This window comes from Ochotona curzoniae, unplaced genomic scaffold, assembly GCF_017591425.1.
Source record: "Ochotona curzoniae isolate NIBS_2020 unplaced genomic scaffold, NIBS_Ocur_1.0 contig_832, whole genome shotgun sequence".
NCBI classification, from domain to species: domain Eukaryota; kingdom Metazoa; phylum Chordata; class Mammalia; order Lagomorpha; family Ochotonidae; genus Ochotona; species Ochotona curzoniae.
This window is the reverse complement of record NW_024466580.1, coordinates 5,561,995-5,578,403: the sequence shown is the minus strand read 5'-3', so window position 1 is coordinate 5,578,403 and position 16,409 is coordinate 5,561,995. Positions and strand designations below refer to the sequence as shown.

At 40.8% G+C, this 16,409-nt stretch overlaps 1 protein-coding gene across 2 annotated transcripts in view; it reads right to left on the bottom strand.

The window, feature by feature from the left end:
- Positions 1–975: 975 nt before the first annotated feature.
- The window catches only part of ARHGAP32 (Rho GTPase activating protein 32), a 191,511-nt gene continuing 176,077 nt past the window's right edge, over positions 976–16,409 (bottom strand). For both annotated transcript variants that reach the window (XM_040992673.1, XM_040992674.1), the window contains 8 exons: positions 14,269–14,376; positions 13,856–14,001; positions 13,176–13,371; positions 10,987–11,132; positions 8,727–8,798; positions 6,188–7,063; positions 4,548–5,524; positions 976–3,346 (listed from right to left, as the gene is read on the bottom strand). In XM_040992673.1, the coding sequence (XP_040848607.1) occupies positions 1,088–3,346; positions 4,548–5,524; positions 6,188–7,063; positions 8,727–8,798; positions 10,987–11,132; positions 13,176–13,371; positions 13,856–14,001; positions 14,269–14,376 (4,780 nt within the window). In that variant the 3' untranslated portion in view covers positions 976–1,087. The remainder of the gene's footprint in view (positions 3,347–4,547; positions 5,525–6,187; positions 7,064–8,726; positions 8,799–10,986; positions 11,133–13,175; positions 13,372–13,855; positions 14,002–14,268; positions 14,377–16,409) is intronic.

Here is a 16,409-nt window from a genome sequence, read left to right as displayed (position 1 = left end):
GTGCTAGCAAGTAACATAGCTACCTTCCCAGAGATCCCGTATTCTGATTCAGAAATAAAAATTAACAAGTAAATTTATGGTCAAGATAAATACGCATGTTAGTCAAACTATATTGAATATTTGAAAATTTAAATGAAAAAGTTATTAGTTTAGGAGAACAAATGGTTTAGATTTTTTTTTTTTTTTACTAAGATTCCAATTTACCAAATATGATTGAGGATGAAACTCTTGAAGGCGGGCGACATATCCAAAACACTGGGAACAATTTTCTGGAGCTGACAAAGAGCAACGACAATGAGCAATTTTCTTTTTTCTACTTAAAAAGAAAGTTCCTTAAATTCTAACTTAAAAATCATCATGCTCTGCAGTGGTATGAGCTTGTTCACTGGACTGTGAGGAGCGAGTATGCAAACAAAGACTGTGAAGAGAATAGTTCAGCCTGAGTCTAGCATCCTATGCTTAATGAATACTCTTTAGTACATGCTTAATTAAAACACTTAGTTCCTTTCCATGTAATGCTTCTAATCAACTGACTTATCTGAGGGATCAAGGAGTTTTCTCTCCCACTCTCACTGAACACACAGGCCCCTTCCAAGCAAATGGATAATGAAGGGACAAGAGTTAAGTATCCACGTGGGCAAGCTGTGTGGCTGCAGGGGAAGGGGGAACATGATGCTAAGTGCCAAAGCCCACCGGAAGCAGATGCAAACTGCTCTGAACTTGGTAGCAAATACTAAGAAGAAAAGACAGAGTTAAGTTCAAATTCAGTTAAAGGCAGTCCCCAGGCTCTTACAATTCGCCCTATGTGGCAAGTATGGTCTCCAACAGATCTTTTACTCAGTTTTCAACACAGTGCTTTACAATCATTCATCGCTTTTAAAAGACTAAAACAATACAGTCTATAGATGGAAGAGGTGGTAATGAAGCAGGGCAGGGGAAAAAGATGCCGATTTGTTTACTTTTATTACATTTTTAAAATGTGATCGGGGTATTGTAGCGTTTTGTTTTTTAATCTTTTTGGTTATTGAAAAATATAGAACAGTCCACTGTCCAGCAGAGACTGCTTCAACTCTATTGCTCTCGGGGCTCATTCTGCGTGGACCTGTGTTTCAGGATGTTGCAAGGACAGCTCTGTGGGCAGGAAGGCCCCCTGGCCCAAAGCTGTTGCGTATGTCCTGCTCTGTGGATGGGGGAAACCAGGGGGCACATATGTCCCCAAGCCACCCCCTGAAAAGCCCCCCCTCTGCTGCTGAGGCAGGGAGTGGTAATCCTCTAGGTTGTCATACTGGGACATGACAGTCATATTGCTCTGGCGCTTGCCATGTGTTTGGTATTGGAACAGCACACTGGGGTCCCTCTCCACATTCTGGGTGTGATGGAGTTTCAGGCTGTGACTCCTCTCTGGCTTAGGGGGTGGGATCATTGACTGAGTGAAGTGTTCCTCCTCCTTGTAGCAGTCTCTGGAGTGTCTCTCTGAGGTTGGAGGCTGCCTAGCACGAGGTCGCTCCAGCTCTTTGGGAAGCCTCACCTCCTTGTGGTTCAGTCTCAAAGACTCCTGTCCTGACGGAGCATATTTCCCTCCAGAGTTATGGTAACTCCCTGGCTCTGAAGAGTCTGGGATCCCTTTGGGCCCATAATCTAACTGTCCAGCTCCCTGCGGGAAAGGAGGTCCATTTTTTGATTCACATAATTGCCTGTGGCTTGCTTCCTGATGTGCCCTGTGCTCAGGAAGGCTGCAACCCATGTCATGAAGCTTCCTGTTCCTAAGGCTGCTCTGCTTCTGGGGGAGAGATGGTTTCTCTGCCTGTGTGCTACCATAGCCTCCGTGCTGGTGAGCTCGATCTAACTCTGACTCGGTGTGTTTCCTGTAGAAGCGGTCATCTCCCTCGGGACTGATGGCCTTGGCTGCGTGCCGCCCCTCCTTTCCCTCTGCCACTGAAAGAAGTCCAGTTTTCCCAGGATCTGATTTGCTGCGCAGATGGATGACATAGATCCCACCCAAGTCATCTTGCACAGCTGGGGCCATATTATCATACTGGGACATGACGGGTCCTTTCATCTTCTGCCGAGCACGATTCTCTCTCCGGATGGACTGCATGCGGTATTTTTCCATGTCTTCAAGATCCCAAGAGGCATAGGTGTGCTTTACATCAGCAGTGGGTGGTATGTTGACTACATGATGGTCATTGCCAGAGAAATAGCTGGTCATGTTGGCCCGGGGACGGGGAGGCAACCCAGCATAACTGTACACACTCTTCCCTTGCAGTCTAGGATTGTAGAAAGCAAAGTCGCGACTGGGAAGGCGGTGAAGGGGTCTCAGCTGCACTGTGCTATAGGAATCCACATCGCACAGGGCTCCATCTGGACTGTAATAGGAGCCAGAAGAACTGGAATATGGGCTATACCGGTAGTGGACACGTCCATTCTCAAAGTAAGGCTGAAGCTGAGTTACGTGATAATCTGAGCGGGCCTGGGAGGACTGGTATGGCTTATACTGGTACAGGGGTCTTGGGCAGTACGCTGGTTCATCATCTGGGGGAACCTCTGTCCGTGAAATGGGAACAGAGCGAATCATGGAAGTTGGGGGTGCATGGAGAGACTGGACCCTCCGAATGGTAGGGTATGGTGGAATATCTTCAGGGTAACAAGTACTCCTAACAGAAGAGCTCAAAGAAGACACATACTCAATCCGGCTGCATGGCTTGGAGTGGTGTACAGATGCATTTCTTCCTGGGGCCACATATGTGTTATAACGAGGCCCCATAGAGGCTGTTGGCTCTGACCTGGCTCCATATACCTGGTGTTGCTCCAGTTTATTGTGATGCGGAGGTACACTCTGTGGACGGTACTGGCAGTTTGGAGTCATACTGAAATGCAAACAGTTTTCTGGACCAAAGGGCTCAGTAGTGACGTCAGGTCTAGCAAAGGAGGAGTATGCTATTTTCTGAGGAGCATGCTTAGGTTGTAGAACAGGAGGTGGCAAAGGCATTCCATCATCTACAGAAGCTGATGAAGAAGTGATAAAAGAATGGTAATTTGAACTGCTGGTTGCATCAGCACTGTTGGAGTGCATGGCAGCAGCGATCTTACTCTCTACTGTCCTGGTAGGAGGCACTGGTGCAGCAAAGCCACAGGAGTGCACAGGGACAGATTCAGCTCGCAGGTGCAGCAATGGGGCCCTGGTGCTGTCCCGCACTTTCTCAGGCAGGCCTGGTTGGAGAGCAGTGGTAGCCATGGGACACTGGACAGCAACACTACCATCACTGACAAAGACAGATGTAGGTGGTGGTTCATCCAGAGCTCGGGGTTCAGGTGGCCTCTCTGGAGCTGGAACTATACCTTGAACCTAAGGAAAGATGGTAACATCATGAGTTCTTTACCTACTGTGGAATCAAACACTATTACATTTATAATTCACAAAATGAGGCTATTTTAGCACCCTGAACTTTTCTCAAGGCATATGGTTACAACAGACCCATCTCCACTACTGGGAAAAGGCATCATATATTGCCATTCGGCACAATAACCACTACAATTTTTATAGGGCAAGTTTTCTCAGTTATGAGATGTTTTTATGACATTGTCTTGATGTGGAGACCAAAACAGAGGTTTAACTATAAAATACCACCAAGTAGTACCCAGTCTATTGTTCTAGCTTAGTCTCAGTACCAAGAATGTCTTGTCAAGACTTGATTGTGTCATCTGTAGAGATGTTTGAAGTGATTCACAGTTTAAAAATCCCAAATACAGGAAAGACTGAAGCATTGGCACTGCACAGGTGACTCTGAAGGCAAAAGTTTCTATATCTCCCCCCACCTTCTATTCTACCCATTCTACAAGATTCACAGGCCAAATTTGATCCTCAGCAATACTGCACATTTGCTATTCCCAACAAACAGTTGCTGAAAGCAGCACCCTACATTAAGGACTAGGAAGTGAACTCTTTTCTGTTCAAGCAGACCACCAAAACCAGAACTTTTTTTTTTAAGAATTAGAAAATTGGGAAGAAACTTTAGCAATCTACTGTTTACTGTTGAGAAAATAACAGAGACTCCCAATGCACTATTTTCAGTACTATTAAAGCAGTATGCAAAAAAGAGAATCTAAAAAGCATCTGGAGAATTAAGCCTCTGCATTACACAGATATGAGTAACTGGCAGATGGTGGTCAAATAACTTGCCCAAAGTCGCAATAAGTCGGTGATGGAGTTGGGAAATAAAACAATAACAACAAAACAGGCCATAGCTCTGGCCCTCAGAAATCCTTGGTTTCATTTGCTCTGGATCTCTCAGTGCTAAGATAAAGAAAACTTAGCGCTTTAAGAAGAAAAGGAAGCAGGCATAGTCAAACAATAGTTCCACCAACTAAATGTTTCTCCAGGAAAACTCAGCAACAAAGTTATAGCAGATTCCAAAAATAGTGGAACTATTTCATGGAAATAAAAATAAATGTTGTATCTGGTACAAAGATAACAACATATCCTGTTGGAAAGTGACATACCTTTGGGAAAAGGGTATTGCATCTCCCCGACTTCCTCCCCTTCTTACCTTGTGGGAGCTACTTAATCCTATACTGGCTGCTGCTTGTACTTGCCCCACAACTGGTAGCTGCTCTGTTGACCTCTGAGGAGGTGGGGGAAGGGGCCTGTTGGTTCTCTGAGTGCGCTGAAGGGTTGCAGCAGTAAAGCCAGCAGCAGTGGACTGTTCAACTGCATCCCAGGTGGCTTCCCTAGCACTTAGCTCAGCTGTTGCTGGAGCAGTTGTCATGTATGCCACAGTGGCTATGCTGGTATTCTCTTCAGGAGACCTTGAAGGAGCGTAGGTTTTGTCCTTAGGCAAATCAGAAGCTGTGGGAGATTTGTCTGCAGATTCTGAAGGGTGATGGGGCATATCCACATTTGCACCAAGAAAAGTAGGAGGCTGATCCTCATTGTAGAAACAGGCTGGAGGCTGTTCCTGATCTGCAAAGGAGACAGTCAGCACACTGGTCTTCCCTGCCTGGTCTTCAGGGGAACTCCTGTGATCCTCACACCTTTCTGAGTCTGTTAAAGCAACCAAAGAGATCTGGGCCTTTTCTGGGGCCAGAGATGCGTGGGTTCGGTGTGGCTGGTCCCCTGGTGTGTGTACTTGGTGGTGCTGATCCCCAGACTCAGCCGTGCTTGAAGAGGGGTCCTCGACAGCTGTAGTCTGTGAGAGAGGCTGGTCACAGTCCTCCGGCATATAGTTCTGGAGCTGGGACTCATCTGCTGCTTGATCTGCTTGGAAATAGGCTTTATCTAGAGCAACACTAGAGTAGGAGTTGGAAAATTTATCTTGCACTGTAGCCACTGCAATGTCTCCATAATTTGTATACTCAGGCTGAGCAATACCCGGTCTCTTCAGTGACTGAGTTGAGGCTTGTTGTGCAGACTCAGCTAATGCTAGTGCCAACATTCGGGCAACATTTTTCGGAGGTGGTGGTGGTGGGATAAGAGAGACTGAACTGACAGGAACGGAATCCTGAGGGGGGTCATGGGTAACTGCTCCTAGTGGGAAATTGGGAAAAAAGAATGAGAGTGAAAAGGTAATTTATGTTAGCCTATATGGAAAGCCAAACACTCCCCATTTGATCATTAAAAAACAGATGCCTTCCATATTTCACAATGGCAATCCATGATCTTCCATCCCACATGCAAATGCTGTAGAAAACACATCTGCTTCAGAAGGAACTCTAAAACAGTGTTTAGAAATACTGTAATCTCTGGAATTGCTACAGATATGTGGAGGAAAAAGCAGTCCCTCACCTGGCTTAGAGAAGCCTGCTTAGAAAACAAACTGCAAGTGCGTCAAGACCATTAAGAATATTTAACACTGGATTCTGTAGGATGGCTTGTTAACTTGTAAGGCTACCTATGAAACTCTTACTAGAAGGGAAAATATAATCAAGTGTTATGAACTGGTATAAAAATTATGAATGGATTCTGACTATCCAAAGAGACAAGAGACTTTTGTGAAGGTCTAAGGCAGGACCACTGTCCCGGTGTGGAGTTTTGTTTAATCAGCCTTAATTTAGGGCTTTCAGCCAACAGCACCTCTCAGCAAAACATTCTCTGATTACTGTCTAATGTCTCTCTTAGAAGGCACAGATGGTACACAGGATCAAAGATCCTTCTTAAGTTAAAGAAAGAACGGTGGAAAACAAACGGTACCTGTCTGAGTCTGCCCAGCAGCCACAGCCTTGCTCTGACTGCTGGAGACAGACTGCTCCTCCTTCCCTGGCAACTCTATTTCTTCAGCAGCCGCCTGGCCCAAGGGCTGGACGTCAGATTCGCATCCTTCTTGGGCCACCCTCTCACTTGTTTTCATCTTTACTATCTGGGTGGGGGATCTATTTGTGACATCACTTTCTTCAACACTTTTGTCCCAGGTTGGAGATGATGTGTTCTGAGCTGCAGGATTTGAGACTGCACCAATGACTTCTGACACTCGAGGTGGTATGGTCACTGAAATTGGCTCAGATATATTCATAGAAGGTGACTTGCTTAATTTCCGTCCCAGCTTTGGAGAGAAAGCATAAATGACCTTTTCTGTAAATGAAGATGGCTTAGATGATTTTTCTTCAGTTGGGCTCAAGTCTAGAGTAAAGAATGGACTCAGTTTCTCCTGAAGAGGAGAGACAGGTTCAGAGCTTGCAGTACTTCCTGGAGTTTGAGCCTGGCTACCACCTGTTTCTACATCCTTAGTGGCACATGGTTTATCCTTGGAGTATCCTAGCGAATCTAAAAAGGAAGCATTGCTCTCCAGACATTCTGATTCAGGCTTAGGAGGACTACACTGAAAGGACATTGGATCAAAATCCAAGCTGGCTACTCCAATGTCTGGTGGGCTCAAGTCAACGTCCTCGGCTGAATGGGGAGACACAAGGGCTGGAATGTGGAGCAGCCCAACTTCTTCTTCACTCTCATTGTCATGGGGCAGATTGTCATAGGAATTACAGCGGTTCCCCAGCATTTCTCCATTAAAAGAGGCAGACAGAGCATCACTGCTAGATCTGGGTCTTCTGGGCCGGAAAAGCTTGGAATCACCTGGTAAAATAGATGACAGTGTCGAAGTGTGAATGTCACAGTCTACACAATGCGAGGAAAGACCATCTACACAGAACAGTAGGAACTTCTCTATGGGAAGAAATGTGACTTCTCATGTGCTGCCTAGCTGTGTCAATATACATAAATCACTTAAAGTTACAATCACACAACTGCCAAACCAAATTTTAAATAATAAACACATCTGATATAATCAGAGGCAGAATGCAGCATCTTATAGTTTTAATGGAACAAAGGAGTCAGAACTCCCAGGTCCAATTATGAGTCCAACAGTGACTCTTGGTGTGACTTTGCACAACTTTTCTTTGTCTTATTTTATTTCTGACCTTACTCATGAACTTTTGAGGCAGAATTATCACTTTAAATACACTTTAGGTATGTAACAAGAAAAAGGTTGGAGAAGTATCTGTATAATACCTGCATTAAAAAAAAAAAAAAACAAATTTCTCTTCTGAGAGGAAAAAAATTCTCTACAATCCCAGAAAATCTTTACATGTGTTTAGTAAAGGACTAGTTTCTGATACTTCTGATACTTGAAATAATTTTGTTTTTTCCTCTAATAAAATTAAGCTTTATATTCCTTAAAAGAGTACTCATAAGTGGGAGAAAACATTACAACTCTATGACTCTGATTAAAAATCTGGCAAAAAGGGAATCTCCATTCTTTTACAGAAATCATTCCTGCCATGGTGAAAATATACTGTACTGAGGCAGAAACTAACAAGAGATATATTCATTAATGTACTGGCCTTTATAAAACTTACTGTACCCCAAAATATTTTCTGCTGACCATTAGCATACACCCAAACCACTGCATAGATTCTGTAGATTATCTTGACTGCAGCTTAACTGAAAATCATGGCAAACTGGTAAGATGTTAGCTACCTCAGAGAGACATGGGATTGTGTCCTGAACCACAACCGAAGTGTGATCAATGAAGAGTTAATAAAGGAAGATGAGAAATGATAGCCCAGGATACTTTCAAGGAACAGGATTTGGACAGCATAACTTCAGAAATCAAAATGCCTTGCTTTCTAGTCCCATGGTGCAAGGTAAACATCAAATGAAAGATGTCCTACTATGCTTATAGCTTACCAGGGGAAAAAAAAAACACTTTTTTTTTTTCAAAATAACACCAAAATAATTCTTTGCTCTAGCAATAACTGGCAGATCTGCAAATGTAATCAAAATGAAGCAAAAATTTAGTTTCATAGTTGTTTTTTTCCAAGTTACCTTGTGATCAACCGTTTTCCAATAATGCATTTGTAAGATAAAAGACTATTGGTCCAAAACACAAAACTGTTTAATATTGTATGTTTTAACATGATGCTCCCATTGTGAAATGTAGAGAAGAAAACACAAGTTTTCAATCGGTATTAATTAACAGAAACAGGTAACTTAAACATGTCAGGTATTTTCTATGTAAACTGAACGGCACTTATGCAAAAAACAGAGTGCAGACTGTTACCATATTAAAACATCAATAAACTTTAGTCTAAACAATATTAAATTGATACTAGTTTTTCAAGAAATGATACTCAGCAGAAGGTTCACTAAATTTCTATTTATAAAATAGACTCAATGGCTGCGTTCTTTTATGCAACATAATACATAATAAAAAAAAAATGAAGTCTTTCAGTCTTACCGTCAACTGCATGGAGAGAAGTAAGAGATTCCTCACTTTTAGCGGCGCGAAGTGCTCCCTCTGCCCTGCCACCTGAAGGATCAAAACCAAATTGTGTAAAGTTGTATCATTAACAAACACATGTATTGAATAAAAGGTCAGCATTTTTGCCAACTCATGTTTAAACTCCCAAGAATTATTTATTAGCTGTAGCTCTGATAATCCTATTCAATTTCTGTTATATTGCAATATAAATTTTGTTATTTTGAAAAGATTTTGAATTTGACTCTAAGGAATTGTGAACTTGTGCACAAAGATGAAGTAAGAGTTTTTTTTTTTTAAATCTTTTCTAGTTTCTGAAGGCCAATATAATTTCTTGAGAAGGCACTATACTAGATTAGAGTGGACGCTATACTCAATGACTACTGTCCTTTTTTGTTTTTTAATATATTTTTATTTTGAATTTTGAATTAAGTGGTACAACTGACCACTGTCCTTTTAAGAACAGGTAAGGACACAAAAACACAAAGGAAGAGGCTACATGAAACAAAGGAAGAGTCTGGAGTGATGCTGCCACAAGCAAAGGAATTTCAGGAACCACCAGGGAGAGGTAAGAAGGGATTCTTTCCTGGAGCAGAGAAAAATGTTTTAAGTTCCTCAATTAGTGGTAATTTGTCACCACAGTCCTTGGATACTAATGCAGACACTTTAATTATGCATGTTGACTCTCATTTGCTAAACGTTTGTATTCTCTCTCATCCCTTTGGGCACTGGACATGGCTAACACTTGTGGTCCAAGTCCTCCCTTCCCTTCATGGAACAGTGCCCATCTCTCTTGTACTTTTCCTACTCTTTTGAAAATCACTGCGTATTTTTCTTTCACAACAGCTCTTCTCTGCCAGTCCTTTATACACGGCTCTTCACACACGGTTCTTCTCCCCACCATCTTGGAAACACCATTTTTAGCTCCATGTGATTAGGTCAATAGCTATTTAATCCTGTAAAACCTAGGGCAAGGCCATCTTATCTGACCACTAGTCCCTCCCCAAAAGAAGGCACAATTCCTGCTATAAATACTTTATATAAGTTTCTATTCCAATAACTATGATTTGATACTGAAGTTTAGTTTTTACACATATGATTCCTAGTCATTTTGTGAAGGCAAGAGTACCACCCTATTTTTCTTACTATCTGCAGAACTTGCTATCCAAAAATCTAGCACATACTTAATAAGTATATGAATTTAAGTTGAATGAGTGATGTATTAAATAAACTGATTAAACTTTTAACATTACTTAAAAATGACATACGTCTAAGCCAGTATGGTGGCTCAATCAGCTAATTCTCTACCTACAAGTGCCAGCAGCCTATGTGGGTATGATTCATATTCCAACTGCTCTAGCTCCAATCCAGCTCTCTACTCATGGCCTAGAAAAGCAGCAGAGGGTAACTCAAAGCCTTGAGATCCTGTACTCATGTGGGAGACTAAGAAGAGGCTCCTGGCTTCTGGCTTCAGATCAGCTCAGCTCCAGCTGCTGCCATTTTGAATGAACCAGATGATGGAAGATCTGTCTGTGTCTCCTCTTCTCTCCTCTCTGTAATTCTGACTTTCTGAAAAAATTATAAGTCCTAAAAAATAAAGTACCTGTATTTCTCCCAGATTCAGACTTTAATATCAGTAGAACAAGTTTTAAACTAATTTTAAAAGCTCTCTTCAACAGTAATAGATTTGTTACTTAACAACACACTCATCAATGAGCCACCTAGTAAAAAGCACCTTTGACCATAAGCATTGCACTCATTAAAGGCTTATTGAAACATGGTTTTGTCATTTTTTAAAATCTATATAAACAGACATCAACTTAAAATACCATATAGCAGTTAATACTAATTATATGTTATGACACAAATGTACTGTGAATTTTAATTTCCATGTAATTTCTAGAGTGTCCTTAAAAAAACTGGCCATTTTTCACATATGCAGATACTTCAAAAAGTCCATAGAAAGTAAAACATAAGTCAATATTTTGGTACAAAAAATTGAAATCCATGCATGTACAAAAAATAGAAATACGAGCTATGCAATTTTCAAGTTGGGATAAAAAATGGTAAAAGACCATCTAGGAGTACAAATCACAGAGCCCATGTGATGCTGCAGTCGGTTACAACAGCATGTGGCATCTGTTCTCAGAGTAACAGTGAGCACCGTGGCAGCACCAGAGGCACCTGCAGGACACAGCTCTGCCAGCTCCACAGCACCGCAGAGCGACAAGGCACCTACCTTTCAGGGCCATGGCTTTCATCTCGGAAGGTTCACTCTCGTTACGTTGCAACTTCCGTTTAGACACGGAAGATGACTTTCCCAGGTTGAAAAAAGAACGCCAGCTGCCAACAGGAGACTTTTTCATTTTGTTTTGAGGCCTCTTCCTGTGAGACAGAACATAACTAACCATCAGTATTTAGAGAATCAACAACCTCTCTTTTCTTCCAGAAAAAGAAAGGAGCAAATGATAGAAGCAGTCTGAAAAAGCACAGCTGAAACAGGAAGCTGTGACAGCAAGAAGAAACTGCATGTGCCAGTACGAATACCAGTCACTAGAGTCACAATGATTGTTCTTACAAATAACTGCATATGTGGCTTCAGCTTCATAACCTGCAAAATAAGTGGCAATAAAACCTGTCTGGAAATATATTTAGCCTCCACAATAAAATACAGTTAATAATGTTTTAGTGTTGAGTAGAAAGAATAAAAGATAAAAGCAAGGAAAGGGAAGGAAAAGGAAAGGGAAAGGGAAAAAGAAAAAGTAGGGGGAAAAAAGGGAAAAGAAGCTATCACACACTAATGCCAGGCACTGTAACTGCCTTTCACAAACGCACCCTTGAATCAGGTAAAACCACACAGGGCAGCCTCCATTACCCTCTTTTCACAGCTGCCGAAATTAAAAGAGTGAGAAACTGAAGTAACTACTATAGCATTGTTAACTAGTAAATCCCAGGTCTGTTTATATCCCAACACTGTTTACTATGATTTCAGTTAGACAGCTGTGACTGAAGCAAGTATCTGGCTAAGACTCCAGTAAGGGCGCCTACATTATCTAAATCCCATACTGGAGTGCTTGGGTTCAAGTTCCAGCTTCACTTCCAATTCCATATCCCCATCAGCGTGCACCCTGGCAGACAGCAGGTAACAGACCCGGTAATTGGGTCTCTGTCACTCACACGGGAAACCTGGACTGAGTTCCAAGGTCCAAGATATGGCATGGCCTAGGAGCAGCTGCTGCAGGCATTTGGGGAGTGAATTTCCATACAGTTTATCTCTCTCTCTCTCTGTTTCTTAAAGTATAGGCAAAAAAATATAAGAGCTTATGCTCTAAAATTTTAATATCAGAGCATCTTTAGTCATGGGAACTGACTGGAAGTTAGGGGAGTATATTGAAAGAACAAATTCCAAAGTTTAATTAGTTTATTCAGTCCAGAAAACTGAAATACTTGACTTATTTATAATAGCCAACAGAGAAGCGAGCTATTCAAACTGAGTGTTACATATGAATCCTCCCATGATAACTGTGTAAAGAAGCTAGAGAAACCATCATTTCTCTAGAGAAATGGAAAGTTTCAGAGCTGGAGGAGATACTGAGAGCATGCCTACTCTGTGGTGGTTCTCAGAGACTAACACACACCAGAGTGGTCTGGGAGCCTAATGAAACAGTGACTGGCTGTGGCCCGCTCCCAGTTTCTGATGCAGTGGTCTGGAGTGGAGTGGAGTGACAGATCTGTGTTTCCCATAACTCCTAGGTGCTGCTTTGCTGCTGTTGGAAGCTTGAGAACCACTTAACCATCCTAGCCTTAGTGTAGAATGAATCCCATAAGTCACTATCCATGCATTACCTTTTGAATATCCTTTTAACACAGCTTATTTCTAAATAAGCTTCAAAGTATGTCTTACAGAAAAAAGCCCGGCACACACCTCACTTCCTTTATTCTTAGCTCCATTCTCTCGGTGTAACTGACTGGATTTCCTTTAAAAAAAAATCACACAATAACGTAATCCTTAGCTAAAATCCTAGTTGTCACTTTTGAGGCAGAGTTAATGTAATCTCCTTCTATCTGAACAGGTTTTCCTGACATTGGCCCAGAATTTAACACAAGAATATTAATACATCAGGACCCCCCCATTGTAATGCAGTGCATTAAGCCACTTTGAACCCAACCCTGTTATCCACCTGGAAGACAAGGATGGAGTCCCTGACTCCTGGCCATTTGTGCAGTGACCCAACAGGTGTAAAATCTTTTTCTGCCCCCTCCTCGTGTCCCTGCTCCTGTCATCCTGCCTTTCAAATAAGTAACCAAATCTTGAAAGAAAATACTAAGAAAATACTAAGACACAAAATGAAAAGCAAAACTATAAGGAAACAAAAATAATACACAGTTATGAAAATCATATTTTAATTAGTAGCTAACGAAATATACCTTTCCAGGGGGAACTCAATTATGGTATGAAATTTTCCCTGAAGTGCAGCAGGTCCTTCTCCGACTTCAATGTATTTATTTTCAGTCACAATCGGAGAGTTGACCTGAGCCTGCGTTCGCGCCTGGGCTTCCTCCAATGTTAACAGCTTGGTGGAGGGGGAGGACACAAGCAGGGACTTGGGCCTTGAGAGAGAGGCTTCAAAAACAACAGGACAGCAGGTTAGGGTCAACTCTGTGAGAACAGTCCAGTCTCTGTGTTATTTCTAATTCTCTTTAAGCTTTTAAAATAGTAAAAATCATAACATTCTATACTGAGTGAGAAACAAGTGACATATTGAGTTGTGTTAACAGTGAGGCATAAACATACATGTAATTCTTTATCCATTTAAACATTTTACTTTCTTAAAAGCTACCAAGGAAGAACCATCACTCAAATATGCTGCTTCACATTATACCTTTATATGCACCAATAACAGGTGACAAGTTTTTTTTTTAATGTGTTATGAACTTTAGATCACAGTAGGTCTAGTATGTAGTATTCACTATGTAAATGCAAAATAGCTGTCAAGCCTTCATTCTGGGAGATGGAAATTAGCTGCCTTCTCCCAATAACATATCTTTTTAAATCTTCACAGTTCTGCTCCCTGTGTTGGCAGGAGCAGAAACTCCGTGGGGCTTACCTGCCCCTTCCTGCATGACTGCGCTGATCTTGCCACTGAAAAGCACATCCACGTGATTGAGGATGAACTCCACAACCACCGACTGGATCCTCACTTCCATGAAGGCTGCTGTTCCACTGAAGCACGCAGATTCTATCTGCTTGGATCTGTGAGGCAGACAACATTCCCATCAGACAGTCATGGGTAACATTCTTAAAGAACAGCTCGCTTTCTATGAGTACATCACAGACAAGTCAGAAGAAGAAACCTTACTCTTACAGTCCTTTAATTAAACCCCAGTTGCTTGTTTTAGGGAGATACTAATAAAAAGAACATATTTGTTTTACTTTTCAAAAATTTCCTTATGGAATTCCGGTGAATTGAACTTCCATTTGGCATAATTAGGTTTTCCAAAAGTCATAAATGTAAATTACCTTAGCAGATTTGGAGCCCAAACAATTGCTAAATTTTTAGCATGCATATTTGTGATGGAACAGTAGTCAGCTAAAAGAGACAAATGTCTCATCAGGAACTCCAGTGTTCTGAAAGATAAAATAAACCATATTAATAGAAAGAAACATGTGGCAATGTAGAGCATAAAAGACCATTAATTAATATGGAAGTTTTCAAGAGCAAAATGAAAAATTAGCTGATACAAATCCTAGTAAATTTTTTACTGTCTACTAAGGTTTAAGTATTTTTAAGAGTGAATCCTCCACAAAAGCTAGTTTCTGAACTAAATGATATTTTGAAGTTATAGTTTCCTATTTGCAGAAGACCAACAACAAAATAGATTTGAATATTTCTTCTATGAAAGGAAAAAGTAGTATTTTACAAGGCTAAAAATAATAATAGTAATATTTGAATATTTAATATTTGAATTAAAAGTATGCTTTTGGAATAAAGACACTACTTCAAACCCTTATACTATAATTTATCTTGTCCATTCAGAATTTGCTTTATTGAAAGATTTTCAAATGAGTTCAAACAATGGAGTATTTTTGAAGTTACAATGTCAGTGTAAGTATAAATTAAATGATATGGACACACACAAACACACATGCACATGCATTACTTATTATTAACCTTGTCTTAATGTATTCTCTTCCTAACTGTACAGCAATTGAAATTATTAAAGACAGTAAATCAGAAACAGAAATAAAAAGATTCTATGATTTAAAACAACACAGCAAGTTAAATTATGGTCTCCATATTAACCACCCAGGTTTAGATGAGTCCAATAGGAATCAAAAAGAAAAAAAGTTACTCTAGGCTTTTCCAGGGAGTCTCATTTAACTGTCACAACAATCCAAAAAGAACAGAATCTTCTCCCTCATATGAAGGAGAAAGTGGCAGCTCACTGGAGGTTACATGCTTGAAAACAAGTGCTGGGATTCAGGCCAAATAAGCGTGACTCCAAAGTCCCTGCTTCTAAGGTACCTGCCCCACAGCAATTCTGGTCCTGCCTGGACACAGCATAAGGAAAGTCAGAAAGACAAGTCGAAGGCAGTCTGGGAGTATGTATACATGAAAAGCTTAAGAAATGTTTAGAAAATAAAACAAACTTCTTATTGCAGTGAGAAATAAAGTGAAAAACCAAAGGTCTTTGGAAATGTAATTTAGACCAAATGCAAATTATGGGCCAGGCATCCTGGTACACCCAAGAAACAAGAGTAGGATGTTACAAAGTAGGATCAGTCAGACAATCAAGAGGGGGGAAGTTCATTCTTGCAAATACATTTTAAAAATTGCAGCAAGGGTGTAGTGGGTTAACTACAGATGGAAGGTTTTTGTCTGTCACATTGCCTTTCAAACAAATAGAAGCAAAGAAAAAAAGCTTTAAATAAAGTCAACAGAGGTTCTGGAGAAAAATTGATAGGTGGAAAATGACAAGCAGAATGTGAGAATATAAAAGGACTGGTTCAAGAGTTAACCCATGTATAAGATACATTAAAACCCAACTCAACACCAGGTATGTTCGGAATATGAATGAATCTAAAAAGCATAACACCAAAAGAAAACAGGTCATACCAACAGAGTAGCAGATGCTAGTTTCAGAGTTTGCTGTAGCATTTTCTGGAATAGTTACAAACACAAACATGCCATTTAAAATACAAGAGTCAACTCTAGAAGAAAGAGTTGGCAGAGAGAAATCGGATATGAAGAATTGTGGAGTAAGACAATGTCTTACTGTCAGGTTTGCATGGTGTTTACTTTTTAAAAAAAGTTTATTTTTATTTGAAAGGAATATTTTATAAAGAAAAGGCAAGATAGAATGTCTTCCATTTATTTGTTCACTCCCCAAATGGTTACAATGGCTAGAACTGAGCTGATTCAAAATTAGGAGACAGGAGCCTCTTCTGGATCTCCCACAAAAGTGAAGGATCCTGACTTAGTCCATTCTCCACTGCTTTTCTAGGCCATAAGCAGAGACTTGAATTAGAAGTGGAAGAGCTAGGAAATGAACTGGTGCCAGTATGAGATGTCAGTGCTATAGGGTGAAGGATTAGCCAGTAACACTGCACCACCACTGACAGTTTAAAACCTTGCACATAAGACATATTGGCAATTTCCT